A 27561-nucleotide genomic window follows, 5' to 3' on the forward strand; every position below is an offset into this window, starting at 1 on the left:
TTCAAACGGATCAAATTTTTTTCTTTTTTTTTAAGGTGAAGCTCCTTAAAATAAAGTAACAATTGCTCTGCACATGACTAAGATAATGCTTGAGCAAGAAGTAGTCTAAATCAATAATTTGAAAATATTTCAGATTTCACTAAAATAAAATATGTAATACTTATACAACTGAATCTGTTTTACAGAAGATATTTTATGCTGCCGTATATAAAATACGTTGCATTATTAGCTTTTCATGGTTTTCTTTGACAAAATAGTGTTTCACGCGAAATACTTACGAATCATATTGAAATATATATTATTCTTTTCTTTTTTGCCCTACACTACTTGATATGTGGAATTCCAAAGGCCTCTGATAAGTTCGAGTCTAGTTGCTCATTAAGGAAGAAAGTCTCATAATTCAGGATTCACAAAAATTAAACATAAAACCTTGCTTGAAAGAAAGAAATGCGGAATCACCTAAATCAAATCTGCATTAGTATATATCTAGCTCTTTTATATCATCCGCTAATAAGCAATAAGATGGTACTTATTGTGTGCCATTCTTGGTCCTCAGTTAAGTTTAAAAGGGACAGAATTGATAAAGGATCGAGTAAGGATTTACAGAATTTAGTTACACAGGCAGCACATCGTGTCTCTTGATGTATTGGGTGCAAATACTAGTCATACCGGGTCTTGTTAACTTGTTCGCAGTCTTGCAATTGCAGTCCCACTCAAAATGACTAATCTATTATAATGAACTACGATGGTTCACGCAACATTTTCAATATAACTATTTTAGTACATATCCAAATAGGTTTTCCCTGATAAGATCCAAGTCGCTTTTGTCATCCATTAGAGCGTCCCAGTCATGGTGAAGTTAACCACACCTGCGGTTAGGGTTTATCCAAGAAATTTAAGCAGAGATTTACGTGAATGAATGTAATAACCTTTTGCTGCTTATAGTTATATAAAATTTAATTTGATTTGTCTTGCCATATCAACAGATTTGGTTTTTCTTTTCTGATTTTTTGGTGCCAACAACAGATTTTTTATCATGCAACGTGTGGATTACTGGCAGCGTCGTATGTATGGGATATCGGGGCTTATCCGAGAAGGTGGAACCCACCTGTTTGCTGTATCCAACGTAGATGGATTTGTCTTCTTTTGCTGGACATTGATTGAACCTAAAAACCCAGCCAACAAGCGAATCTTGCCACTTACGCGGCGTCTTGATTTTGATTTTATCTTCTTTCTCTACATATATATATATATATATATATATATTTATTTATTTTACTTTTTTTAAGGGGAAAGGAAAAAATGTGTTATTATAGATAATAAATTAATAAAGCTCGGACGAAGGATGATATCTTCAATTATTTCATTAGATAATGGAAATGGCAGAAAGGTGCATCATTCATGATAAAGAGTCCAAAATTATGAACAAACATGATGAGAACAACGTATATTCGACATCCCAATGTTGGATCAAGTTGGTGGGTCACTCGCCATTATTTATTCATTTATTTATGAAAAGAAAGTATATTTTTAGTATAATAACTTTAACAGCTTTTCTATTTCATCCGCTTTCTTTATTTTTTTTTCTATTTTCACCCAGTGCTTTTGATGCATTTTCTATTTTAGTCCTGTAGCTTTGATGATTTTTTTCTTTTGCTCCTTCTGTCACCTTTTCAGTTAGTTCCGGCTGACTTGTAAAAGATTATGGGGCCCAAGTCAAAATAAGTTGCCACGTGGCACTTTATATGTCTATTTGAACCAAATTAATTGGAATTATCCAAACCGATTCATATTACCCCTAATCACACTGCTCCTTATATATCGTTCGCACTCGATAAGACGATAAACTATCCAGGAAAAAAAAAGAGGAGACGATAAATTGTCTATCGTTATGCTTTTGCTATGTGCTTCTTTCACCTCCACATCACCATTCTTAATCTTGCCATAAATTCGTTGAATGAAATCCCAATTTTGCCTAAAATTTGGCCAAACTTCTATCTGTGGGAGGTGCAGGAAGTTTCAACCAAAGGGAAAAGAGAGAGAGAGAGAGAGATACAGGAAGCATGACGGCCTCAAAGTTCCTCAAATCCGTAGTGAAACGAATGAACGAAGAGAAAGAGGAGGGGAGTGCACTTCAATTCATTAAGGCTTAAAACTGCCCATGAGAGGGATAAAAGCAGCGAAGGTATCATAATCTATTCATATTCACGCATATAGCAAATCGTCGAAGAGAAAGGGGAGAAGAGGATTAGTACATGGCAGAGGAACTTTCCTAAAAGACGAGGGCATCATATGTGCAGTTAGGTTGTGAACCGGGATGGTTTAAATCGGTTCAGTTTGGTTATGAGGATGTGTGGTGCCACATGTAACTGATACACTCATTAATCTGACGTTGGCAGCCAATTTGGCTTAATTTAACGGTAAAAGTTACGGCAGGATAGAAATAGAAAATAAACCAAAAGTACTGGGTGAAAATAGGAAAAATAAAGAAAGTGGACGAAAATAGAATATTAGATAAAAGTAGTGGGCTAAAAGTATATTTTCCATTATTTATTAATTTATTAATAAATATTTGTTAAGTTCGTAAATATTGGAGAGGTTAGGCTATATTAGGAATCAACTTGATAAATTTTCATTTAAAGGGAAACTGAATTTCGCAATGAATATAAATTGAGTATATGTTCATCCAGTGAACTCGCACAGTCTTATAAAACTAGCCAACATGACATCTTTATAGATGTTCTGAATAATCAAAATTCACTTCATATTGGATTTACTTTGGCATCGATCGTGTCCCTGCTATATGTTGGTGAATTTGAGTTTGATGACCTTAAGGATGAGTTGAGAATACGTACTTAAAAGGAATCTCAACCATAACAATTAATCTATGATCTACCCCAAGCATATTATAACGCATAATGTTGTTTCTCCCTTGAAATTATTTTCGAGCTCATGCTGCATAATGAGCTATGTAACGAGGTACGATTAGCAATGGATTTATCCTTGTCTATCAATCTTGTTCTCCTTATCTATCATTCTTGTTCCCTATATAATTTGAAAAAAAAAATGAAACCTTACCAACCACTAATATTTCAATCACTATCACTTCAATCAAGATGGTTCAACGTTTACATCTATTTCACTCCAGAAATCCAACTTACGAAAGTCGAAGTTCAAATAATTGAATATACTTCCTTCAAGCAAATACTATATAGTCGTTTAGTCCTCCCTTTCCACTGCATGCATAACCCTTCCTATAAGAGTAAATTGATAAATTGGTCCTCTAAATATGCATGTTATATCAAATCTGACCTCAAGAAATTTTTTACATCAAATTGAACATTGAGAGATTAAGTGTACATCAAATCAGACCTCAAGAAATTTTTTACATCAATTGGACTTTGAAAGATTAAGTGTACATCAAATTGAATCTTGAGAGATTAAGTGTACATCAAATTTCACCTCCGATTGAAAAGTGAGGGAACTGTAAGAAATACTTTTTTAAGTCAGACATAAATGGGGAATAATAAAAAAATAAAAGAAAACAATCAAACAATGCCACATTAGCTGTTGAATGTCAAATCAGATTTTTTCTTCCATTTTGGATGACATTCTGACGGAAGGTCGGATTTGATATACACTTAATCTCTCAAGGTTCAATTTGATGTAAAAGAATTTTGAGATCAGATTTGATGTACACTTAAACTCTCAAGGTTCAATTTGATATAAACTTAATCTCTTAAGGTTCAATTTGATATAAAAAATTTTCTTGATGTCGGATTTGATGTACACTTAATCTTTCAAGGTTTACTTTGATGTAAAAAAATTTTTGAGATCGAATTTGATGTAACGTGCATCTATCTATGGAAGACCAATTTGTCAATTTACTCCTTTCTAGAAAAGATCAGCTTGTAATTATTAGCAGGTTTACAAATTTTATTTTGTGTCCAAGATGACCGCTCGGAAAGTCAACTAATTGATCATGTTTATTTTGGAATAAGAATAACCACTTATTGTCGTTCTTACTCCGTGTATAGGGCACGTGGAAAAACATATAAGTTTGCTAATTTAATTTTTTTTTACCTCATATATTTTATGATTTTACCTTTCTTTTAAATCTATCATATATTTTTAAAATGATCTAAAATATCCCATAGTTTGTATTTTTTTCTAAATCAATCATGGCATTATATTTTCCCTTTAATGAAATGTAAGTAAACTCCAAATCTATCCCAAGATTTTAGTTTTTTTTTCTCAAATCTATTTTATAATTTTGAGAAATGAAATCATGAGATATATGAGATAATTTGCCTTTTTTTTTCTTTTCATAGGCAGTTTGCTAATTGAAGTTAACTCGTGCATCTATCTATCTATTTCTATATATAATATAAAAGAAGAATTTGATGTCCCATGATAATTACCCTTATTGCAATTTTATAAAATTACCCTCATTAACTCTAATTATATATCAAGTGAAATAAATAATATGTTAAATATAAAAATAGAACCGTAAAATCATTAGAGTTAATACTCCCAGGGTGGGCCCCTGGGCAAGGCTACTAATGCCCTTGCTTAGGCCCCACAATTTGTTCGGCCCCATAATTACTTGCCCTTGAATTAACTATATATCACATGTAATGATAATTAATATAAAACTTATTTTGTTATTATGTAATAATTTATGGCCTCAAATATTAATTTTTTTAATTAATCATTAAAATCTCATTCTTCCTCATTGTATCACTTACTCACCAGTATATTCTACTTACCCATAATTTCCAAATTTTTATTCTATGAACAACCCCAATTTATTTCTCACCATTTACACAATTCGAGTTCTTATTTTCCTCTTTGTCTACCATCATATTACTTCTTATCCCTCCATAGCGACTAATTTTATTCTCCTTGCCAATGACACTGTTTAATTTTCATTTTATACTCTAAAATATAAGTATGTTTTAATCATTTTAACTCTTATTTATTAGAAGTATAAAGAAAGCAAAACCATTCCATTTTTTATTTACAAGTATTCAAGCAATAAAATTACTTTTGAAGCATTCGCATAAAAGTGAACTCTTCTGTAATTAATTGAATCAACTTTCATACTGATATTGTGTTATTCGATTCTTCTATTTTCTTAATTTACATCCTTTTTGGGTGAATTTATTTATAGTTTTTTGCTTATATATTATTATATTTTTCATAAGAATTTTAATGCATTAACTTAAAAAATTTTAAAAATTAATTTCCCATCTCTGAAAGGTAAAAAAAAGAAAAAACTAAAAAGAAGTGAATTTTATTAAATGAATTAAAAACCTCATGTTAAAGTTTGACTTTAGACTCCTACTCTCTTCGACCGCCCGTGAACACTCCTCGCAAATTTCTTTCTCACCTATCGTGGGGGTTTGGTTTCGGAGTAGAGTTATACTCTACTCCACTCCATCAAATGGAGACAAAATATTTAGGAAAATTTATCATTAAAAAATCGATTGTAATAATGGCTAAAATACTACAACACAAATGAGCTATTGAAATGGTATTATATATCTCTATAAGCCATTTATTTGCCTCTATAACATTTAGAGACAAATAAATTTATTAACCCTGTTGGTGTTATTTCTATAGACCTTTAGTGACAAATTTGAAATAAATTTTTATTTGTTTCTAATTAGTTCAATTCAAACAAATTATTTGCCTCTAAAAATAAGAAAAAGTATCCCATAAAATTGTCTCTATCAACTTTTTAGAAGCAAATATAGCTGTCTCAATATGTTTTTTATTTCAATTTATAAAACTCCACAAAAAAAGTAAATCTTTTTTACAGAACCGAGTGGCGGGTCTCCAATTCAAACAAACCAACTTCCACCAACGCAATTAGTTCTATAACAAAGAGAATTGAACCCTCAACCTCCATTTTAGTATAACATCACCTTATCCAATTCACTAATGCTCCTTACTCGTCTAAATTGGTAACTTTTATTATTTATTATACTTTTATGAAAAAATTTATTATTCTAAATAAATCATTAATATTTTATATTTATAAGTTTTATTTTGAAGCAACCTAGGAAAAAATAATATTTATTCCAAAAAAATATTTTGTGACAGTTTATCTTTTTTAAAAAAATTTTGACAGACTTCTGTTGGAAATTATATTAAATAATTTTGGATATAGTTTTTGTAAACAATTTGTTGGTCGAACAGAAAGGCCATAAATTCTTGTGGTCGCCTAATTTTTCTTGGATAAGTGGTCGTCGAATCTAAGTAGAGAATGAGAAGAGAGATATGGTGAGGAGCACAAAGAATCGAGAAGCAAATGTAAAGCATGACAAGAGAAAATACTTGCATTGAAGAAAAGACCGAATGAATAATATATATACGGAAAATGGTTCTTAGAAAAAAAAAAGATGAAAGAGTGAAAAATTGACATGAATAAAGTAAAATTAACAAATTGCACAATTATTTATTCTTAACTTGTAAAACTTTTACCTTCGAAAAATAAAAATTTCAAATTCAATTTAGCAGCTCTATATTATTCTCTATACGTTGATACACTCTAAAAGCGTATAAATTAATCTCTATTGCTTATATCTAAGTCAACAATTTTTTTTAATTAATTGTATTAGGACAAATAAAATATCATGTAGAGACACAATTTTATTTATACCTAAAAGTAAAGATTTAGAGACAAATAACACCATATATGGAAACATATATTTTATTTGTTTTTAGAAGTATAGATTTAGAAATAAAACAATTAAATGTCTCTAATTTTTGTTTTTATAGATCATTTGTGTTGTAGTGAAAAAAAATATGTGAGAGAATTTATTATAAAATTGGAGAAAAAGACAAAAAAGTAATGAATAGTTAGGAGAATTTAGTATTAAAAAATTAGTTATAATAATGATTAAGAAAAAATATGTGAGAGAATTTATTATTAAATTTGAGAAAAAAATTGAAAAAAGTAACGATTGTATTGTTGAAGTGATGAAATAATAAAATATAGTAGAGTACAGTGGAATTATATTTTCGAGTATCCAACATTATGTACAATCCTCCATCCGTTCTATCACCCCTTGAACACTTTTCCGTAAAGTTCTCTTTTTTCTTTTTTGAGTTTTTGAGTTTTTCTTTTATATTCATTTTCACTATTTATACTTTCAGAATAATTACTTATAATATGACATTTATTCATATTATAATGTCTCTTATTTTGATTCTGATGAGAATCTTATAGTACAACGTGCGTAATGCAGGTATAAACTCTAGTATGTTTTAAAGTACCAAATTAGTTATTAATATGCCCACATTATCAGCGTGCAATAACATCTTCTTCAATCTAGTATGTTATTCCTTTTGGAAAGACTGATAAGATTTCTACGAAATGAATCCGAAGTTTAATTTGAGGGCATCAAGGAATTATGTAGGATAAGAAATTTCCAATATGCCTCGAGGGACATACGCTTCAACGGTCTGATCGATCTATTTATAATATACACAAGCTCAAGCGTGAATGTAAGAGCTCTTTTTGCTAACCCACATTTCGTGATTGAGTGTTCCGCGAGTTGTGAAGCTCCAATTCTTGGCCCTCAGCTCGTGATTAAATATCTTATTGATTACTCAGATAATTGATTTCTTTAAAAAGAGATATGTACTTGAATATCTCAATTTTAATACAATCAAAATATTCATTTTATATTAAAAATCTCAAAATAAGTATTAAAAAATTTCTATAAAATTTATAAATATTAATTTTTTTTTAAATATAATCTGATCTAAAGAAATTAAATAATTTATTCATATATATATATATATATCAAATATTTTTTTTTATTAATTTCTTTAATCATCCGTGCAACGCACAGTACTGTATTTAGTTGAAGTTTAATAGTCATCCAACACTACAAGAGAAGTCGTTATATTTCCGAGGGACATATTTGACAGAAAAGTATAATTTCCAACGGATTTTCAGCGAAAATCCGACCACAGAATTTCTCCAGGGAAATCCCTGGAAAAAAATTCGAAAAATCCCTCGCAAAATCTTAGCGAATATCCCCTCTGAATTTCGAGGGTTTTTGCGAGGGAATATTCCCTCGAATTGGCCCTTCTATTCGTCTATATCTATCTATGCATCTATCTATACATACTAATATAACTCTGAAGTTTCACGCAATCCCCAGGAGACTAGGAGAAGAATTTTAAACTCTGGCGATTGATATTTGTTTTACATTATTTTATTAATTTATTAGAATTATTTATATATTTTACTCGATCTTCGATGAAGAAAAGAATATATATATATATAAAGAAAGAAATTTTGTTCCTATATATATTTTGTTCTATTAGACAATTAAAATTTGAAAAAATATATATCAATAATTATCTTTGTCAAGCTCGGACGCTCTCAGACCCTCTTCATCGGAAATGAAGCAAATTTCGAATTTGATCAATGAGTCTATTTCTTTTTTAAACTCACCTACACTCACGCCTTCCTGTTTCTAATATTATGATGTATCATTAATTTAGTGATTACCATTCTCAATTGACATTGTGTTTTGTTTGTTAAATTTTGTTGCTCTCCAGCCACATTTTATAGGTAAAAACGAAGGTGTCTACGAGTAAACACATTTCCATAGTAGTAATATTTTTATGTTTTTAGAATTCTTGAACTTTACAATAGAAAAACTTTACAAGTAAATCAGCATTGGTTTTTTTATTCAGCTGTACTAAAATTAGAATAGAAATGAAAAATGACTGGAGAAAAGCCAATTCATAAGCCAATTCATACGCTCTCTCTACACGAAACTACTTTGACCTCCTTTTTCTTAACATTTTATTTTATATCTTTATATATATACTAGTAAAGGGGCCTGCACGATATCGCGAGTCTCCAGAAAAGTTCTCTGTCAGCACTCTAATTGAAAAAAAAATTCTCTGTCAACAATATTTTCATATAATAGATTATAGAAGTGTGAGGAATGATATCAATAATATTGGAAAGTACAAAATATTAAGAAATTATTATCTCGTGACTTATTTTAAAAATTGATATAACACTTTAAATTTGAAATTGTCTTAGTTTAATAAACATATAGACGTGGAGGAAAAAATGAGAAACTTAATTAGATGATATGATAAGAAAAATATATAAAGGCAAAAATTTATATGAAATATTAAATATAGTGATTAAACAGTATCTACATAGAAAGGAGAAATGTAAAAGATATAATTAATTTTGTAAAGATTAAAATATTAATTCATGCTTTAAAGAAATAATTATACCATATCTATTTGTATTACACATAGAATTTTCACTATATAATTCTAGCTAATTCTTTTACATTAAGTATCTCATATTATATATATATATATTACTATTGTAACTTGTCCATTCTTCAATAGTTTTCATTTGATCCCCATATCTCTTTGACACATAATATTAGGCTAGGTTGTACTCAAATATTATGAGGACTCTTTTATTTATAAATAAAAAGTAAAAAATTTATCAGGTGCATTATAGTGTTCAATATTATAATATTACAACAAACCTATAAATACAAAATATTATAATTTTTATAATTTTTGTTAAATACAAACTTAATTGAAAATTATAATATTAATTTATCTCGAAAAGCATACATGAATGCGAGAGAAAAGATCAAAATCCATCTTAATAGTATATGTAATGAATATAAAAAGGATACAAATGCAGAAATAAATAAAAGTTTAGTTGGCATAAATTCTTGTTTGAATTAGCTTAAAAAAATAATCGAAAACCCTTTTAATTTTAAGTGGTCTCTGAAATCAATTAAAACATCTTGATCATGACCAGCCCAAGTGAGGATTGTCCGTAGGTTGGAGTAATCTTGCATTTCATAAAAAAAAAAATAGAACTCGTGATAAAAGCTATTTAAATTGGTGATGACTTGAAAAAAACCTATACATTTAGGTAACTACATTAATAAAAATATATAAGGATTAAAAAATTTATAAACCATTACTAATAAAATATATATATGGATTGATAAAAAAATAAATCTATCAAAAATATATAATTTAATATATATATATATATATTAGTCTTAATGAGATTATAAACTAATATGAAAAAATAAAGATAAAAAAGCAAAAATTGATAGCTTGACATGTGTCCATGTGAAACAAGATTAGTCTTAATGAGATTATAAACTAATATGAAAAAATCAAGATAAAAAAGTAAAAATTGATAGCTTGACGTGTGTCCATGTGAAACAAGATTAGTCTTAATGAGATTATAAACTAACATGAAAAAATCAAGATAAAAAAGTAAAATTGATAGCTTGACATGTGTCAATGTGAAACAAGAGTTTTCGTTTGACTTATGGATACATATATACATACATATATATATATATATATATGGGTGTGTGTTTTTTATCTATTATTTCATGTAATTATAATACTAAATTATTCCTATTACTCATAGAAGTATGGCTTGATTTTCAAGTTCAATTAACGATGGAGCCAACCACAATAGCAAGAAACTTATTATTATGATTATGATAAAGCTAAAGTGAAAGTACAATACTTTTAATAAAATCATTTGAACTATTTCAAATGATACAGAGTAATCGAATTCAAATTATAGCTTGCTAAAATCAAATTTAGAGAACATAAATATTTTATAAATTTGATAAATTACTTGTACTCAAACCCAGAAATAATTTCATATATATGTTGAACAATTAATAAGTCCATCGTTGGTGCAGACCTTAGTACCGCCTTTCACACTAATATATGTATAATATATATGTTGTACATGTTTACATATAAATTGTGTAATTTTTTCATGTGAAGAACATTTTGATAATGCGACGCTTGGAAGCTGGCTAGTGGGGCATTTGAGATAGATTGATTGGCTGCATTCTTACGACAAAACCTACTTTTGGATGAACATCAACTGTTTCCCCAGAATATATATATATATATATATATATTTGGGAATTCAATAATACAATGATTCGTTTTACGTCCACGCTTCTTTCATGAACAAGCCACGAAACCCCGATATATACAGTTCCTGTATTAGTCCGTAGCAGGAATACATATCTCGTAAAAACATAAAAACGATTTATTGCGGGATACTGTAAAAGAGAATATTTTTTTTGTATTTATCTCTAGTGTAACTCATGTGTGAAGATTTTGTAATGTAGAATTACATCTCCTTTCTACCAAGCAGTTTTATTTATGTATTAATTCCATACCGCTTATGGCTGAATTGATCCTTATGCATGTACAAATTAGAGCATGGAACCGTAGGCATCACTACTTACTGAAGAGAGGAATTCGCATATGATCGATAGCTACTTTGATTTTGTCAGCTTCAAAAGCCCGACCGAACTCACATTAATTAATAAACTTTGATTTAATTTATTAATTAATGTGAGCTAGGCTCTTCGGTCGGGCTTATGAAGCAGACAAAATAATGGCACATTGCCACTTATTCCCGTAAGCAAAGTGGTTCATGATTATTGGGGGGAAGATATTACTGGAATAATCCAGAATCTATACAGAGACACAAATTTTCTGCTATTATATATATATATATATATATATATATATATGTGCGCGCTCCCGCGTGCGCATGCGTGTGTGGAAAATCCTAGCACGAGACACTAAATAATGTCCCGTGGTGGGACATATATAGTATTAAAACTTACATTTTAATCTGCAGTTTTTTTAATCTTCTTACAATATCATCGGGTCACATTCCAAAACAATCAAATATGTTGGATTGATGATGTACCACATGTAGACGCTGCACGTGTCACAGTTACTATCCGAACCTTTAACTGTTCCTACCCAAACCAAAACATGACAAACTTGACCCGACTTTTTTGAACCGAACCATTTTTTCAAGAAAATCGATTTAACACAAAGCCATTCATAATTAAATCGACTCGAATTTATTGGTATGATTTGTAGAGTCAGTTTAAACATTTAGTTGTTCTTCTGAAACAACATTGTCAGCCATGGCATCCATCATCACCGGAGAATAGAAAGACGGACTTAGGTTTTCATTCGGAGAACTACAATCAAATGAAACAATACGTAATCAAGTGAATCAAACGAATGAATTTAGTCAACTTATGATTAAGTTTCATGAACAATTTATGTCTGACCATGCTCCTACGTGCTAAAGACGACCATTGGTGGTTGTCTGTTATACAGTTGGATGAAGATCGAAGTTGAACGAACACAGCATGGCAGACGCAAATTTATGAAATGGCAACGAGATTATGAAAAGGAAACGAGATTGTTATAATAAGGCATAACATATTTTAAAGATGATGAACGTCGTCGTTGATGGCAGCTTCCAGTGAACGAACAGTTGCCTTTTCTTTTCATTTGTCTTGAAAAAAATTCGGAAAAAAATAACTTCCCTAAATTAACTTCCTAAAATATGGAATGTTAGTTTTTTTATGGGGTCACTATCACTAAAATTATGGAATTAAAAAATTAAATTAAATTTAGAAAAATAGTTCAGAAAATCTGAAAAACATGATTCCTCTAATCGTCATTTACCTCTAACCGTACAATAACTCGTCGTTATCTCTTTAATTAGATTTGCTTAAGCAGATTATAGAATTGGCGAAGGCCAATATATAAATACATGAACTTATTAGTTTTTCATCAGGGTCCTCTTCACTGATACTTTTCTTTTTCCTCCTAATGAAATTTATATTCCTAAGACTATTTATAATATAAATGAGCTCTAACAGACATGACAATTAACTTGAGCCAATATAAAGAAACAAAATAAAGGTTAATTTTGTTCCAAATATTTGTTTCTATCAGATGGTCATCATCATTGCTACATTCATCAACAACTGATGCTATAAACATGAATAGAATATGAAAGCCGCATTTGCCTAGTCATTCAATCAACCAAAATCGGTATTGCTTGAAGCCTTTAACAATTACTCGCCGTTATTCCTTTAGTTTAGATTTATTTAAGCAGATTATAGAATTGGTCTAGGTCAATATATAAATATTCGAACTTATTACTTTTTCATCAAGGTCATCTTCACTGATGGTTTAATTTTTTTTCCTCCTAAATAAATTTATATCTCTGAAACTATTTATAGCATAAATGAGCTTTGGCAAGCATTACAATTAGCTTGTGCCAATATAAATAAACAGAATAAAAGTTAAATATATTCCAAATATTTGTTTCTATCAAATGGTCGTCATCATTACTGCATTCATCAACAACCGAAACTATAAACAAGAATATAATATAAAGGTCGGCCTTGGCAAGTCATTCAATCGACCAAAATCATTATTGCACGAAGTCTTTAACAATTACTCGTTGTTATCCCTTTGGTTAGATTTGCTTAAGCGAATTATAAAATTGGCCTCGGTCAATTTATAAATATATGAACTTATTAGTTTTTTATCAAGGTCCTCTTCACTGATACTTTTGTTTTCTCTCCTAAAGAAATTTATACTTCTAAGATTATTTATGACACAAATGAACTCTAGTAGACAAGACAATTAACTTGAACCAATAATACAAAACAATTTTAGAAAGAAAAATTAACTCAATTAACGAACAAAATATCCCTGAAAAATATCGACTTACCGTAAAAAATTGCAAAATATCCATAACACAAGGAAATTATTGTTGCCAAAAAAAAAACTGATAGGAGATCGAGAAAAAAATTAAGAAAAATTAACATGGTCGGCCTACAACGAACTCTCCAAGAATACTACGAGAAGCCTTGAGCCATGCATGACGCGGTAACTGAAGCAAAACACGTCGATAGGAATTAGCCATTGTACTGAAACTAGTTTCCCGTCACAATGACGGGACGTCCAGCAGGGGACTCTTTTCATATTGTAAGCATCGCAAAATTGATGAGGGAGTTGAAGTTTCATATCCAATAAAAAAAATCAACTAGGTATGAAGAAATGCGAAAACCAATTGTTTGTGGAAACAATTTGATGATCGAAAAGGCCGCAACCTCTATATCAATAGCAAGATGATGATTGAACGTGGTGATCGGAATTAAAAACGATAAAATAAACCAATGAAAAACTGAAGAAACTAGTTAAAAAACGTTAGAATGAACCAAAGAAAAACTGAATAAACCAAATCGAATTTGCAAAAAATCAGCCTATCAGTTCAGTATTAGTTTAATTAATTAAGTTTTGTTTTCGCCCATTAATCGATTACATTTTGTCTCGCGTGTGGACACGTGTGACGGTTTGACTGGGCCACGCGTCGGATGAGTGAGGAATGAGTACAAATTATTGCGGGCAAAAATCACTAAATAAATAGTTGAAGGACTACAATTTGAGGGGCAAAATTTGTAAATTATAAATGGCCAAATTTTTTTATTTTTTTTTAAGACAATGAGTTTCGAGCTTCGCTCATAATTCTCACGTTCCATATGAGCACCCTGCAAGCTCGCGAAACGGGTCAGTCCAGCCACATAGGCCGTGCACGTGGCCCAACAAGGAGTATGCTCCTGTATGGTTCGTGACGTGACTTGAACTTGGGACTTCTTCAAGGAAGTCATGCTCTTGAACCACCACTCCTATTCCAAAATTTCATGTTGGAAATCTAATGGATAAGATTAGTGCCCCACCATGAGACATTATTTATTGTACCATACTATAAGCACTCATATATTGTGTTCTGTCAATATTAAAAACATTCATAGTACCTGAACGATCCTTCGAGATGGTTGGATTAAACTTAGTACCAGCTTCATTCCCCGTGAAACGCGCCTTAAAATTTATATGTTTTAGTTTACATTTTGTGAGTTATGTTTCATAAATTTAGTAGAATGATGGTTTAAATTTTTGAACTTATAAATTATGCTAAGAATTGTGCCATGCTGATGTAGATGAGGAAATATGCAAGTAGTGTCATATGATGATGTAGAATGAGTGTGTTTTATGTTATAAATTCTTGCTGTGTCATATGCATGCGATTCTCTACACATTGCCTGCATTTTTTTTCTAAAGTAAAAGATTAATATAATAGTAGTTAGTTTCTCCAGAACAGATGATCACCAAGTGATTAATTATTCCCATTTTGAATTGTCTACTGAAAATTAAAAACAAAGATCCTTTTAACCTGTTTAATAGCTTCAAATTCACATATTTAATTATTATCATCGTAAAATTACGTAGAATTATAATTTGATTGAGTATTAATCTAGAAAATGACCAATTTAACCCTATTATTTGGATGAAAAGAGCTTAGCATAAGATTCTTTGTCATGTTGTTTTAAATTAGGCATATATTTATATTGAGAATGACAATTATATTTATATAATTAATAGGATACGTGTTATATTATATTAGTAATAGATGAATAGATGTTATGCTAATTGATCATTTGAGAGGAGTGACATTTTTCACCGGATATATTCTCATAATTTTTGCACAAGATATACTTTTCTTGGTTATTATCAAAATAAGATATATAAAAATTATGTCTTATATATTCATTAGTAGACATATATTTTCTATAAAATCTATGCCCTATGTTAATCAATTGTATACATGTATTTTCCATATTTTAATTTATTTGTGAATTGTTCTTAATTAATTAAAATTATTTCATAAATGGACCACAATACATATTTACTATTCTACACCTTTTCATTAGATAAAAAGTTTTATATGAATCAATTATATAGAAATTGACAATTTCACTCATATTTAGAAAACTCAGTTGCTTCTGATAAGCCAAGAGAGTCCGACCTAATAATAGTTCATAGTGCAATTGGCAAGAGACTACTAATAATATGAAATTTTGCACATGTTCTGAATGGAGCAAAAGAACTCTAGATTGTCTGCTATCATTACCCCCAAGCTAATAATCAGCCTCACCAAACATGATGCTCGACAGGAACTAAATTTGCACTGATAAGCTGTAATGGGAAACATTCATTTGAACAAAAACATAAACTATAGTCTGTTTCAATCTCTCATAAGCTCAAATCATCTACCTCACGATCATTACAGCCATGAGGTATATTCATTGTAGACATGCAGACCGAAGCAATCTGGTTCACAAAAGCAGCGTAGAGAGAGCTCTCGTTCTGAGAATTTGATTACCAAAAATTTGTCAGCAAAGATATGAGGTTCACTTACCTCCAATAGTCTTACCAAAAATTTTATGTCGCTTGATATCATGAAGTACTTCCCAAAGCTCGATTGAAAAGACCCGGTTAACAATATCAACTCTGTCTTCACTCCGTTGCCCCTCTCTGTCTTCAATAAAATATTCTATTTCTGGCCACTTTGGGTTACATGTGAATATAAGGAATAAGTCCGGATATCCAATTGACCGATAGATAGCCATAGCGCCTTGATAATTCTGTACACGATATCGGAGTCCACCAGTGTGGGTTGACGTTAATACTGTCATTCGGCCAACATCATCACTCATCAAGTCGCTTTGTCTAATTGCATCCTTGAGTCCTTTGTACAACTCAGCTCTCAATTGTTTCTAGTTTTTTCATATCCAATTTAGCCAATTTTCCTCAATACAAGCGTAAGCATCCACAAGATACTGCCGTAGTAAATGGCCCGCACGCAGCCAGGTTTGTCCCTCTTGACGCCTTTGTTGAAGATGAAAAGCGTAATATTGCCTCGTAGTTCTATGCGGCCCTCCGAACTACAAATAGAGAATTTTGGATTCCTTGGTCGTCTATATTTCTCTTTTCTCTCTTCATACTAATGTAGTGCCCCACAATATTCACAATCGCATGTAGGTTTCCCAAAATTCCAAGTCTCGTTATCACTCTCTAGCAAATCAAATATTGGAGGAGTTAGAAAAAAAAGCAAAAGTTCCATGTCAAGGCACAATGTAAAATAAAGGGATGAAGCTGTAACAATAATTATAATGGCGCCTCAGGAAGAGTTTATAGTACCTATGAAAAAAAATGTAGCGATAGTTTAGTCCTAAATCACAGACAAATGAATGTGGCTAAGAATATAGAATAGACAATTTAAGAACATCATATACTGTGGAGTATTGCAAAGCCATTTGTCCCCACATACCAGTCAAAGCGGATGGTCGCGTGTTTATTCCAGAGGTCAAACTCCCCACACCAGAAACCCCATCTGAAAAGCATGTAAATTATATTGAGTATCTAGGAACTCTGTCTCTCTCTCTCTCTCTCTGTTTTTTTTTTTTTACCCATACAGGTCATGTGTAAATACTCTTGCTTCATCTAAAGCAACTGATATGTTGGTGACAAATTAGTCCTAAATTGTGGTTAAAATAGATATGGCTAAGAACAGCGAGTGCAAATTTTAAGAACAGCGTGTACTATGGAATATTATTAAGGCATTTTTCCCCGCATACCAGTCGAAGGGTTAGGGTGTGTGTTTATTGTAGGAGTCGAGCTCCCCGTAGCACAAGCACTGTTTGCAGTACCTAAAAGAAAAGCGAACCAATCAACTAAAACAGTGAAACTTTCTTCTCAAATGTGAACCAAAAAAGTAACTTGTCCATTTTCAAACTTCATCTTCACCTAATTTATGCAGTTAGCAAGTCTTTGATTGCAGGAATTGACAAATTTGATTGTAAGATGCTAAAATAACTCATATATATCCAAAAGAAATTTCATTTTAAATCATGAACGTTCACCAAGATGTTGTATCATCATTTGCAACAAAGGCAACATTCCATTTACATCAACATTACGCGAGATTATGTGTGCACGGCGATGTAATCTCGCTATCTTACTTGTCAATTGGGGTAAACGAATATCTTGCTGCATCTGTAGCAATTGAAAGAAGAAAACATGCATGAAGACAGGTCAAATTTTGAGAAGCACAACAACAATTAGGTAAAAATTGGAAAAAGGGACATTGTGGACTCGCTTTTTGAGTTGGACGCCTTGGCATTTAGGACACGTGCAATCCATTGTGCTCAGGTATATATATTCTAAAGAAGAAGAACAATGATACAAAAGTCAGCTATTTTGAGAAAACAGAACATAAAAGAAGCACGAACATAAAGTTTAAATTGCCATTACCACTCCGAATTTCGCTAACAAATCATGGAATTGCTCGAGTCCATTAAGCCGAAATTATGCCTCTGCATCTCCTCAACTGAAGCAAACAAATGAACATCTAATTCAGGTAAAAGAGGAAAACACAGAAGTTGAACAAAATCAATCACTTTAAAACACAGAAGCTGAACATCTCTATTGATTTCCATCTACTCAAAGTTCATTCAGTCCTTGATTCTCTGGTCACTCGCTAATCATATGCCTCATCTTGATATCGTGCAGATAATTGTGACCCTGGGCTATCGTGCTAGCCCATGGACGGTCATGGGGTCCCCTTGGCTGGCTAGTCCCGAGCGAGCTCTTCCCCTTGGAGACCCGCTTAGCCGGACAGAGCATGGTCGTCTGCGTCAACCTCCTCTTCATGGCCCTGATAGCCCAGTGCTTCCTCGTATCTCTCTCTGCCACATCAAGTACGGGATCTTCCTCCTCTTCGGGGGCCTAATCACAGAAGGAAGAAGGAGTCGTCATTCCTCAAATGGGCACAAGACAACTCCCGAAAGGAGTGAGGGAGGCGCTGCGGAGGGGGCAGGAGTCTTCTCGGCCCACAGCATGCAAGGATTGGGGCACCTACTGGAAGGAGTGAGGGAGGAGCTGCGGAGGGGCTAGGAGCCTTCTCGGCCACCAACAACGTACGAGGTTGGGGCACCTATCGAAGAGATTGAGGGAGGAGCTGCGGAGAAGGCAGGAGTCGATCATGGCCACCCACAATTCGGTCTAACAATTCGGTTGAAAGGAGTGAGGAAGGAGTCGCGGACAGAGAGGGAGAAGTCGCAGACAGAGACGGAGGACCCGCGGAGGGGGTGGGAGTCAGTGTTGGCCGACGAAAGGGGACAGTGGAACCTTTTCAGACGAAAGAAAAGAGAAACGCAGAAATGACAGAAACAAAAGGAAAGCAGAAGGACAGCGATTTTCTTAAGTAAATGTTAAAAAAAGATTTTTTTTCCTCTCTCGATATTAATTAAGCGAATGAAGACCTAACCAATAAGACACTGCGAAAGAATTGAAAAGGCTAAAGAAAGAAGGAGTCGTCCTTCCTCAAATGGGCACATGACAACTACGAAAGGAGTGAGGGAGGCACTACGGAGGGGGCAGGAGTCTTCTCGGCCCACAGTATGCGAGGATTGGGGCACCTACCGGAAGGAGTGAGGGAGGAGCTGCGAAAAGGGACAGGAGCCTTCTCGCCCACCAACAACATACAAGGTTGGGGCACCTATCAAAGAGATTGAGGGAGGAGCCATGAAGAGGGCAAAAGTTGATCTTGGCCACCAGCAATTCGGTCGAAAGGAGTGAGGGAGGAGTGGATGCGGACAGGGAGGGAGAAGTCGCAGACAGAGACAGAGGATTCACGCAGGGGGCGGGAGTCAGTGTTGGCCGACCATAGGGGACAATGAAGCTTTTCGGATTGGAACCTTTCAGACGGGAGTAAAGAGAGACGCAGAAATGGCAAAAACAAAAGGGAAGCATAAGGACAGTGATTTTCTTAAGTAAATGTTAAAAAAAGTATTATTTTTTTCTCTCTCGATATTAATTAAGCGACTGAAGACCCGATCAATAAGACGTTGCGAAAGAATTGAAAAGGCTAAAGGAAGAAGGAGTCGTCATTCCTCAAATGGGCACATGACAACTACCGAAAGGAGTGAGGGAGGCACTGTGGAGGTGGCAGGAGTCTTCTCGGCCCACAGTATGCGAGGATTGGGGCACCTACCGAAAGGAGTGAGGGAGGAGCTGCAAAAGGGCCAGGAGCCTTCTCGCCCACCAACAACATACAAGGTTGGGGCACCTACCAAAGAGATTATGGGAGGAGCCATGGAGAGGGAAAAAGTCGATCTTGGCCACCCGCAATTCGATCGAAAGGAGTGATGGAGGAATGGATGCGGTCAGGGAGGGAGAAGTCACAGACAGAGATGGAGGATCCGCGAAGGGGGCGGGAGTCGGTGTTGGCCGACCATAGGGGACAATGAAGCTTTTCGGATTGGAACCTTTCAGACGGGAGAAAATAGAGACGCAAAAATGGCAAAAACAAAAGGAAAGCAAAATAACAGTGATTTTTTTTTATGTAAATGTTAAAAATAGTATTTTATTTCTCTCTCGACATTAATTAAGCAAATGAAAACCCGATTAATAAGAAGCTACGAAAGGATTAAAAAGGCTGAAGGAAGAAGGAGTCGTCATTCCTCAAATGGGCACAAGACAGATACCAAAAGGAGTGAGGGAGGCACTGTGGAGGGGGCAGGAGTCTTCTCGGCCCATATTATGCAAGGATTGGGGCACCTACCGAAAGGAGTGAGGGAGGAGGTGCGGAGGGGCCAGGAACCTTCTCGGCCACCAACAACATACAAGGTTGGGGCACCTATTGAAGGGGTTGAGGGAGGAATTGTGGAGAGCGCAGGAATCGATCTTGGACACCCGCAATTCGATCGAAAGGAGTGAGGGAGGAGTCGCGGACAAAGATGGAGAAGTCGCGGACGGAGAGGAGGACCCACGGAGTGGGCGGGAAACGGTGTTGGCCGACCAAAGGTTACAGCGCAGCTTTTCGGAGTGGAACCTTTTCAAACATGAGAAAAGAGAAACAAATAAATGGCAGAAACGATAGGAAATCAAAAGAACATTGATTTTTTAAAGTTAATGTTAAAAATAGTATTCTTTTTTTCTCTCGACATTAATTAAGCGAATGAAGATCCGATCAATAAAAAGCTACGAAAGGATTGAAAAAGTTGACGTGGCAAGCTCTTATTTATCGAGTGGAGGCCTCCCATTGCTCGAGCCTTCAGGAGTTAGAATTAATATAATATAAATAAATTGGTTTCACATATTGACACAATGTCCTCGTTAATCGCTCTATCTGTGATCTTAGAAACTCGAGTTCACAATTCAAAGGGCATTTTCTTGCTCCAAATGATTAAGTTGGAACCTATATAGAGTTAATCATGTAATTCAACTGAATTTGTACAATTCAAAGGAATAGCATTTCTCTGTGATGTCTGTATATAGGTAATGGAAGCAGTCCATGTAATTCAACTGAATTTGTATTTGATGGGATCACCTTCGATTTGGTTTCTTGACGATTGGTCCTCCCCTTCTCCAGTTGCCAAGCTCGGATCAACCTGAAACCACAGCACAAAGCTAAATTGGGGTCTCACGGTTCTAAGTTGGCCCTCGGACGCTCAAGTCAGCCATGTAGGAAATCTGATGAAAATAACTCATGGAAAATAGAAAGAGAGAAAAAAGGTGGTGTACGCGAGTTGTCATCACAGAGAAATGCTAATCCTGCCGAATTCGGCTGTGCCGAATGTCTCTGAGTGGCATGCAAGTAAATAGTACATGCCGACTCGGACAAACAAACATTTTTGGTCATCAAATCACCGAACGATAGGTAGCTCAAGGTTTTCTTGGTAAAAAAAATGCAAATTATATTATTTTCTTATCAATATCAAGTACTTATAAATTGATTTTTCCCATTGTTCCCATATTTATTCTCCTTTGCAAGAAATATTTTTTTTTTGTTGTTTGTGTGTGCACTCTATATTTGAAAGTTCGATGGACTCCAATTAATTTAGTTCGAGCTATGCTAACCCATTAAGGAATAACCCCTCACAATCATAAATTTTCTTACTTCACATGAACTCGAGATTTCGATTAAAGGGAATAAGCATTAAATCGCTTAAACAGACATATGTTGGTCAACCCATGTTATAGAGTTGTGTTAAAGGATACGTGCTCTGAGTCGGTAGCCAATTCTTACCAGTATTTAAAAAACATAAAGAAATTACCATGTTATTGACATCAAATAATCCGAAAATATTCCTAAAATTATACATGCTCAAGAAAATGACTATATAATTTAGAAATGTACTTGGCTGAAAAGGAATCGACATCGTACCTCCATTTTATTCTGAGGCCAGAGTTATCAAAATCTTGACGGAAATGGAAAGTAACACTGTTGATTATCAGCATTTTTAACCTGTGAAACCGAACACGTTTTACGTGATAAGTAATATGAGCAAAATGATAAGTATGCTTTGCATTAGGAGAAGCCATTCATCAACGTTTCAGACAGAAACCTAGCATGATCTTAACTTTTCATATTGAAAAGGGAACGGAAGCAAAATGAGTATAATTCTCGCAGCGAATGAAACGAAACCTTTGATTATTTAAGAGATGATGACGATGGAGCTGATATCACAATCAGAATAAAACGCATATTCCCATGACATCCTTGACACTTTTAAATTAAGCGAAATAAACGGTGAGCGACTTTAACACTGTAAGATATTTTATTATAGTTGCTAAAAGTTCTATATATATTGGAAAATTATTGTGAAAAAGTTTACGAAATGCCATGAGTAGTACGGATAAACGTCTCGAGTAGCCCAAAAGTTTTTTTTTTCCCCTGATATTCGGTTACATTAAGATTGTTTTCAATTACAATATAGCCCAGAAGTTTTGATCTTTCCACTATTGCACCATTGGGTTTTACGTGTGATCTCTTCATATAAGGCCCATTAGTGGATACATATACTACATGGGCTGTGGGTCTTGGGTTGTTCTTGGTTGGGTCTAGCTTAGGTTGTTCTTGGGCTTGTTTCGACTCAGCCCACTGAATTGCAGGCCTGTCCACTAAACCAACAGACATACGTATCATGCGCAAACTTACGTCGCAACACCGTCGATTTCACAATTTACGTAAAACGAGTGATGGGCAAGCTGCACTGACAGCGAGTGCAATTTACCAGCAATGCACGGCTCCAGACTCACTAAAAGCACAAAGTTGTGTCGAAGTCGAGTTTAGTTTCAGCTAATAAACTGATAATACCATGCGATCTCAATGAGGAAAAAAAATGAAAAGGTTGTCGAGAGATAATATTCTTGGCAAACCGCTCGAGTATAAAAGTATAATTATCGTTTCCTTCCATCGCTAGGACATGGTAATAAGATTTATGACCTTGGCAGCACAACAGAATACAGGGTTTCCATTTTCCAGGTATCGATAGGTCTGAGCAAAGGCACACATTTGACCTTACTGATAATTGGTGTTGGCCTATATGGGTCACGCCCGCTTCATCAGCAAAAACTAGATTTGGCTAGCTAGCTAGCTGGGTGGGGGTTTCCAGCTAGTTATACGTTAATTAGCAGACAAGACAGACGATATCAAAATTAATAGCAGTCTAGCCGGAGCAATATCTAATCTCGGTTGCACCAAATGCTCGATCAACAGGTCAAAATTTCAATGCAAGTATTTTAATCTGAAGGTACCATCAGTTTTGTGTCATAACCATATGGCAATCATGCGTTGTCTTAATCATTCCCTAGCTACACTATTTTTTTTTCCTTCATATAGTTCTCCTGAAATTCTAGCAGCCCCTCTCAACAGTCTCCAAATTTGACTGACTTTAAAAAAAAAAAAAAGTTGAAAATTTACAATCGGCGAATTATGATAATGTGATTCAACGATAAATTTAGTGAGTTTTAAAGATAACAATAAGAGAATTTAAAATTCACTGAAGATGTCTATTGATCACGATCAGACTGATGCACAATGGAGAATTAGTTTTAGCCCATATACTGATGAGGCCTTGTATGATTTGCCCAAAACGGGGGGCAAAAGAAAAAGAAAAAGAAAAGAAAAACCTTACGTGGAACAACTCTTCCGACCACCAACCAAAAGAGAAAAAATAAAGGAATTAATTGGAGGGGGGAAAAAAAAAGATGTTGTTCTCACGTACATTGCTTTTCAACAAAGTTTTCTCTATATTTAATTCTTATTGCAATCATCCAAAATCATCATTACTTCCTTCCAATCCAGCTAATGGAACTGGGGGTGCTCGAGCTGGCATTTTGACTTTAAATGCATATAAATCTATCAAAGAAAAGACTCTATATACATATATATATATATACAATAACTGAAAAGCTGCTGTATTTATATTTAGGATATATATATATATATATATATATATAATTCTCATTAATATTAAAAAATGAATAACAAATTTCATGATAATAACAACACCATTGTGAAAGGCCCAACTAAAAGGTATTTTGTTTATCTCTTCAAAGGTATGCCTGTCCAAACATATCAAATCGGAATAAGCAAAATGAAAAGTAATGGTGAACAAACCTCTGCACATCTAGAGGGACATTCTGTCCTTCCCGAGGGCACCATCGCCCCATCATCGTCCCATGATCATCTGATTCATGTGATTAGGAAAAAAGGGTGATCGATGGTGCCCCAAGGAATGATAGGAATTCTCCGCATCTATTGTATTTACAGAAAACATAAACAAAGAAAGCCTCTACGAATCCTCCTCAAAAAAAGAAAAAGGAAAAAAAAAAAACCAAAAATGTGTTTTCTATCTGGTAAGACCAACTTATGTTCAGCCAAAGATGCTCCTTACCAACTGTGAAATTGAAAGGTTTTACCTTCCCTCAACGATGGAGTTGGACCAAGATAGGGACATGGAAGATGACAAAGACTGCCTGACGTCTTCCATGGTTGGGTGTGAGGCGTGGCCAAGATTATGTCCATGGTGGTTGGACCACAATGCACCACTCCGCGTCATTTGAAGCAAATAAGCTTCCATCTCCTCATTGTCCGCCTCGCAGTTCGCTTCGCTCTTACCCTCCAAGAATTTCACGGCCTGCCTCATCGTGGGCCTTGCGCTCGGGTCTGGATTCACACAGACCAGACCGAGCTGCATCACGCGTATAATCTCCTCCGGGTCGAAACCACCTTGAGCCGTGATTCTCTCATCCACGGCAGCCATGAGGTCTCCTCGAGCTGCCATTTCCCGGACCCATTCGACCAGGATCGGCTTGCCTTCCTCAATCGGCCGCCTCCCGCACATGACCTCTAGGACCAGGACCCCGAAGCCGAACATGTCCGTCTGCGTGGATGCCCGGCCAGTCCTTGCCACCTCGGGAGCAAGGTAACCCATTGTCCCAACCACCCTCGTCGTCCCGGCCACAGTCCCGTGCTCGTGCATCCGGGCCAGCCCAAAGTCCCCGAGTCGGCCGTTCATTTCCTTGTCGAGTAGCACGTTGCTTGCCTTGATATCCCTATGGAGGACCTTAGCTTCCCATCCTTCGTGCAAGTACAAGATCCCACGAGCCACATCCTTGAGGATCCTACTCCTATCCTCACATCCCAACATCTTACTCTCATCATCACAATCAAACACTCTCCTGTCCAAGCTCCCATTTTCCATGTAATCATACACCAACATGAAGCTTCCCCTCTCTCCCTTGCACCAACCTCTCAATCCAACCAAATTCCTATGCTTCAACCTCCCGAGGCTCGAGACCTCGGCCAAGCACGACCGCATTCCTTCGCCGTTCTCAGGCAAGATCCGTTTCACGGCAACCTCCGCCCCACCAGGCAGAACCCCCTTGTAGACCTTCCCATTGCCACCGGTCCCTATAACGTTTTCATCAGAGAACCCCTTTGTTGCCGCCTCGATTTCCCGGTACATAATCCTATGTGGCCAGTACTCCAATTCCCAGTCCTCCAATTCCTCTTTGTCCTTCAACTTCCTCTGCCTCCTCCTAACAAGAAACAAGTAAAGCAATGCGCCCAAAATGATCATCACGAAAGAAGCCACTGAAATCCCGACAATGAACCCCTTCGATCGATGAATCGATTCTTCTGGAAGAACAAAAGAGGGCAGCCCAGTCGTAATCAATCTCTCCCTCAGTGAAAAATTCGTATTGCTAAAGCTCCAAGCTAAGATCTTATGCCCCTGTACCAATTGTCCTGTTGCAGCTGTGAACCCGACATACATTTCGTCCAGGAAAACCTCGGAGAGATTCAATGAGACATTAAGTAAAGCCCTCACGGGCCTTCTCGTGCCGACCGGTGCCATAGTCACGTTCAAGACCGAATCCGAGTAGTCGATCCAAGCTTGGTAATTCCTACCATTGTTTAGCTTCAACTTCTTAAACGACTCCTCGTCTTCCGAGCCACTCTGACTACTGTCATCGATACCGTTACTGCTGCCGCTGGATTTCCCTCTGTCGGGCCAGTACCCGGCAGTATAGGAGCTAATGGACTTGAGAGAGTTCACATCAACCCCGACATGATTATCATCGATATCGTTGTATTCCTCATTCCTGAAAACATCGAACTCTACCCCAAACAGGTGGTTGCTGGGGATCCCGTCTAACGTCCGGTTGATAAACCCGAGATTCTGCGCCGTGTCAGCTCCATCAATCCCCGTAGTCGGGGCGAATATGAACACCAGGCCGTGACCGGGAAGGACCTTCCTGTAAGGAGCCATGGCGAAGATGAAGGAAGTGGAGAAGGGATACACGTAAGATGACTTCGGGTCCTTCGCGGGGATTCGGGCCTTATAGAGGGCCCGTCCGAACGCAAAGGGCGTGTTTCTCGTCAAAGTGAGGACTGGCGACACGACCGTGGCGTTGCTGTAGAGGAGAACATCGGAGGAATCGAATCCATTGAAGACGAAGTCGACCGAGGCCGAGACCTGGAAGAGGAGAGCCAGTGAGAGCAGATGAGGGACGAGAGAGAATTGTAGTGAATTCATGTCCGGAGAGAATTGGGAGAAGGAGCAGAAGGGTCTGCCTCCATGAAATGGCAGAGGAATGGAATGGAAGTATGGAACCGTACGACTAAGCTGAGGAAGGCAATCAATACTGTTGTTGATAAGGTTTTTTTTTTTTAAAAAAAGAATGCTAACCAAAGAGACCGGAAGACGGCTTTCAAACATTTCTGGTCCGCGTTTCCCGAAATTGCAATTTCGCCCTCATTATTAAAAGATTTACACGGATGCTCCTTTTTACTGTAATAAGAAAAAGCTCATGAGCTTATTAAACGAAGAATTCTATTGACGAGAATCGAATACAGATGCTCTTGGTTCCAGATGAAATGGAGGAAAAAGTCCTTTATGCAATGGTAGTATCAATTGATAATGCCGTAAGTTAATAATGGTTTGTCATTTTAGTTTTCAGTATGTAAAAATATAAAAATATATTATTGATAAAAATAATTCATTGTTGGGCAAAAATAAAATTTTTATATGTCTTGTGGTACGTGATATCATCGTTGCATATAAAACCTTCTCGAAAGGGAGAGCCATCACACTATACCCATCTCTCCCTGTTTTTTCATCTCAAAAATATTACTCACATGCTTTTTGTTGTATCCAAATAATATATACTATAGATTGGAAGTATTAGATTAGATTTTGCTTCTAAGATTTTGATACTACTTTTTCAGTCATGTCCTCGATGGTGAACGATGATTAATTAATTTGTTGGACAAAACAAAGAAGAAAGTCAAGTCAGTATACCACTTAATGCAGTGCAACTTCTTTGAAGGTGCTTGCCCAAAAGATATGCATGAGTAAAGTGGACCCATCTGAGAACACATAGAATTGGCTCGAATACTTTGCAATACTTGCATATATGTTAGTTGGTAACAATGATGGTGATGGTCCATGATAAAGAATTGTCAACCTTCAA

General features: G+C 35.2%; 2 protein-coding genes across 4 annotated transcripts; both read right to left on the bottom strand.

Annotated features, from left to right (window-relative positions):
• Positions 1-15800: 15800 nt before the first annotated feature.
• LOC116206829 lies at positions 15801-20596 on the bottom strand. 3 transcript variants are annotated; one of them, XR_004156807.1, is made up of 5 exons: positions 20360-20596; positions 18049-18522; positions 17373-17957; positions 17066-17128; positions 15801-16809 (listed from the first exon to the last, which is right to left on the bottom strand). XR_004156807.1 is itself a non-coding variant. In XM_031539642.1 (2 exons), the coding sequence occupies exons 1-2, from the start codon at positions 19546-19548 to the stop codon at positions 18268-18270; spliced, it is 585 nt and encodes a 194-aa protein (XP_031395502.1). In that variant the 5' UTR covers positions 19549-20347; the 3' UTR covers positions 18018-18267. The 3 variants fall into 3 exon arrangements, 1 of the variants encoding a protein (XP_031395502.1); XR_004156806.1 differs by lacking the exon at positions 20360-20596 and adding an exon at positions 18656-20347; XM_031539642.1 differs by lacking the exons at positions 15801-16809; positions 17066-17128; positions 17373-17957; positions 20360-20596 and adding an exon at positions 19219-20347 and having other exon boundaries at positions 18018-18522.
• Positions 20597-24076: 3480 nt separating this feature from the next.
• LOC116208580 (L-type lectin-domain containing receptor kinase VII.1) lies at positions 24077-26726 on the bottom strand. Its single transcript, XM_031542103.1, has one exon. It carries the CDS (start codon positions 26622-26624, stop codon positions 24501-24503), a length of 2124 nt encoding a protein of 707 aa, XP_031397963.1. The 5' UTR covers positions 26625-26726; the 3' UTR covers positions 24077-24500.
• Positions 26727-27561: the final 835 nt, after the last annotated feature.

The sequence above is a fragment of the Punica granatum genome, chromosome 5 (assembly GCF_007655135.1).
Source record: "Punica granatum isolate Tunisia-2019 chromosome 5, ASM765513v2, whole genome shotgun sequence".
NCBI classification, from domain to species: Eukaryota; Viridiplantae; Streptophyta; class Magnoliopsida; order Myrtales; family Lythraceae; genus Punica; species Punica granatum.

Excerpts from the sequence above, each read along its gene's own strand:
- LOC116208580 (XM_031542103.1), bottom strand. The coding sequence starts at position 26,624 with ATGAATTCACTACAATTCTCTCTCGTCCCTCATCTGCTCTCACTGGCT.
- LOC116206829 (XM_031539642.1), bottom strand. The coding sequence starts at position 19,548 with ATGCTTCCCTTTTGTTTTTGCCATTTCTGCGTCTCTCTTTACTCCCGT. Across the intron at positions 18,523-19,218 it reads CTCCTCCCTCACTCCTTCCG|GCCCCCGAAGAGGAGGAAGA; the intron begins GTAGGTGCCCCA and ends TTCTGTGATTAG.